The sequence below is a fragment of the Trichinella spiralis genome (assembly GCF_000181795.1).
Source record: "Trichinella spiralis strain ISS 195 chromosome Unknown Scfld2160, whole genome shotgun sequence".
NCBI lineage: Eukaryota > Metazoa > Nematoda > Enoplea > Trichinellida > Trichinellidae > Trichinella > Trichinella spiralis.
This window is the reverse complement of record NW_003529099.1, coordinates 10982-13977: the sequence shown is the minus strand read 5'-3', so window position 1 is coordinate 13977 and position 2996 is coordinate 10982. Positions and strand designations below refer to the sequence as shown.

The window sequence follows — 2996 nt, the reverse complement described above, 5'->3', positions numbered from 1 at the left end:
ATCTCGTTTCTCATTTCTTGCCAATAAAAGTCAACCAACAAGGGTTTTGAAATGAACCAAAATAATACTTTTCATCGACACTATTCTCGATCTTTCGCTTACGATCACTCTCGGTTCACAAGAATAGATTAATTCTTAAAAGAATAGAATAATTACTTCCGGCAACTGTAACTACAGAAATAAATGACGTGCAAGATCAAAAATAAATAATGATTCTGCAATATTATTAAGAACAGCACTTAGCTGTTTATTCAGCATTATCCGTTCCTATTTTCTACGACATTTTAACGTTTATTATAGAAGGAAATGTAATTTTCATTTATAAAATGCTTCCATCTAAATCATGTATATTGTAAGAACCGTAGGAGGGTTCTGTACGCTCGCGATGCTCAGGTACAATTTGCCGGACGTTCGATCGTCGGGCAAATGAGAGTGGACTGTATAATGTAGATTCTTCTTGGCCAACCGAATACTGGGTAGTCAAGAAGACGATCGCGTCAGGTAGGATGCAAGCAGATCGAAACACACAACGAATATACGTTCGTTTATTCGGCTATAAATAATCAGAGGAACGCACTCCGTCGACAGCAGCGAACAGAGAGACAATATATAACAGGACGAACAACAGTACGTGAAATCGTCGATTACTCAAACGACAATGAGTTCGACTGGCTACGACAACTACACGGATAATACTCATGTGGCGCTCGCTCGTAGCCAGATATATAGACCTCGGGCCGACGGCCCCGGCGGGTGGCTCGCTCGGACCGCCAATGGGCGGCTCGCTCACAGCGGGTGAGCTGGCTATCTATGGCGCCGATCTAAATTACCATCGGCTTCCGATCAAGCTATTATGCCTTCGGCTCTTTGACCTCGCGATGGTCTTTTGGGCGTGCCCGTCAATCTGGCGGCTTCTTCAAGTACTTTGTTGACACGCAGCTGACGCAATGTCGTAAACAGCCATTGTCTAGCACGCAACGGTCATCCATCAATGTCTGCACAGGGGGTCTATCTGACCCCGGACGGGGCCGGCAGATGCCAAGATAACGATCTGGCCGACGGTATGCGGGTATTGTCTTCATCCTACCCGCGACTTCTGGCCACCAGCCCCAGGCCAGGTCACACCGACTAGGTCGGTGTTGTTCCGTTCGGAACATATATAATAATACCGCTTGGCTCGCAAACCGATTTACATGCAATTCCTCGGTATAAACTACCGTCTGATGTACTGTGGGTTGCTTTTGTGAATTGCCTCTATTTATATATGCATTTCCTTTCTAGAAACTAAAAGAAATTAATTCCTCTTCGATTAGTTCACATTTTTAATTTAATAAAGAAACAAATAGCAATAAACTTTCAATTTTATGTTATAATCAGTGAAGTATTATTGTTGGTCAGTCTGAAGGGGAAAAAGCTGGAATGAAAAACTTCGAATTATTTTGCATCGAAACTTTTGGAACATTGCAATCGATCGATAAACAAAAATTGCAACACTTGCAATGAATAGGGAAAAATTGCGGCGGTTTCCATAGCAACTAGTGATAAGATGACGATGGTTTCAAATGCATGAAGCTCAAGCACTGCAATGGCCTTTTTTATATTCAATATAGAATTGAACAAAATTTGAAACAAAAAAAAACATTAAAACTATCAAAATTCGAAAATAAAATTCAAATTAAACAAATACAATGCCAATTCCTATTGTGAATTTTATAAATGAAATTTTATTTCCAACACAATAAAAGAAACAGCCAGACAACTTTTCAAGGTCATTTGAAATTCGATGAATATATTTAAAATTTTCAACGCTGCATTATGTGATGAAATTTTAAGCAGTTACATTCCATTATGATAAAGTTCGATATACTACTTTTCTAACTGTATTTCTTCACATTTAAGTCGATCACCAAACAATATTTTTTATATAACAACCTTCCAGCTAGCTAAAGCAATAGGGAAACATATAATTCATAATGTTTTATTTCGCCACAACGAACAAATTGAACAATATTACAATATGTACAGCGCATACAAGAATTTATTTCGCAACCGTGAGAATCAGTTTTCTGATTTCTGATCAATCATAATCAGAAATAAATACAATATATAATAAAATTCTTACAATGATAACCAACAAGTACATGAAATGAGATTATGAATAAATGAAAAGTAGTTCAACAATAAATGAAGTCCGTTTCACGTTCAGTTTGGCACACAGAAACCAATGAAATGATTCCCGGTGTAACGGAAAACATTTGGTTCATTTTCAGCGGGATTCATCGCCTTGTTTTCCCTTCTTCTGGAATGAATTCTACAGGAGTTTCGTTGTAAACTGCTTTCCTCCGGCTGACCACTTGAAAGCCGTGTTTCAATTCCTTTTCGGTTCTTGCTACCGGAAGACGGAGGGAAAGACCTTAGAAAAGCATTACCGAATCATTTTTATCGCCTATATCTTCCGCTTTCTGCTAACGATAAGTGACGCTTCACCAGTACAAAGCAGAAAATGTATTTGATTTCTATCACAAAGGTTATCAATTTCTATCTTTATAAACAGCCTTCCAACGGCTTACAGTGTAGTAGCAATATCTTCGTTCTCGTCGATATCTCATATCGTAGCAATATCTCGTTTCTCATTTCTTGCCAATAAAAGTCAACCAACAAGGGTTTTGAAATGAACCAAAATAATACTTTTCATCGACACTATTCTCGATCTTTCGCTTACGATCACTCTCGGTTCACAAGAATAGAGTAATTCTTAAAAGAAATGGCATATTTACTTCCGGCAACTGTAACTACAGAAATAAATGACGTGCAAGATCAAGAATAAATAATGATTCTGCAATATTATTAAGAACAGCACTTGACTGTAGATTCAAAGTTATCCGTTCCTATTTTTCTGCGACATTTTTTAACGTTTATTCTAGAAGGAAAATGTAATTTTCCATTTATAAAAAGGCTTCCCATCCAAAATCATGTAATATAAAAAATACCTGGCT

The 2996-nt window shown here is 37.7% G+C and overlaps 3 protein-coding genes across 3 annotated transcripts; 2 read left to right on the top strand and 1 right to left on the bottom strand.

Moving 5' to 3' along the window:
* Positions 1–231: 231 nt before the first annotated feature.
* On the top strand, positions 232–693 carry Tsp_12458 (hypothetical protein; the record flags this gene model as incomplete). Its single annotated transcript, XM_003368631.1, has 3 exons — positions 232–308; positions 366–539; positions 568–693. Coding segments are annotated over 3 exons (377 nt in total), but the record flags the coding sequence as incomplete, so codon positions are not given.
* Positions 694–698: 5 nt separating this feature from the next.
* On the top strand, positions 699–1047 carry Tsp_12457 (conserved hypothetical protein). The gene is given in 2 exon segments (XM_003368630.1): positions 699–920; positions 940–1047. 2 exon segments carry the CDS (start codon positions 699–701, stop codon positions 1045–1047), a joined length of 330 nt encoding a protein of 109 aa, XP_003368678.1.
* A 387-nt stretch (positions 1048–1434) lies between these two features.
* Positions 1435–2437, bottom strand: Tsp_12456 (conserved hypothetical protein). Its single transcript, XM_003368629.1, is given in 3 exon segments — positions 1435–1580; positions 2223–2413; positions 2430–2437. 3 exon segments carry the CDS (start codon positions 2435–2437, stop codon positions 1435–1437), a joined length of 345 nt encoding a protein of 114 aa, XP_003368677.1.
* Positions 2438–2996: the final 559 nt, after the last annotated feature.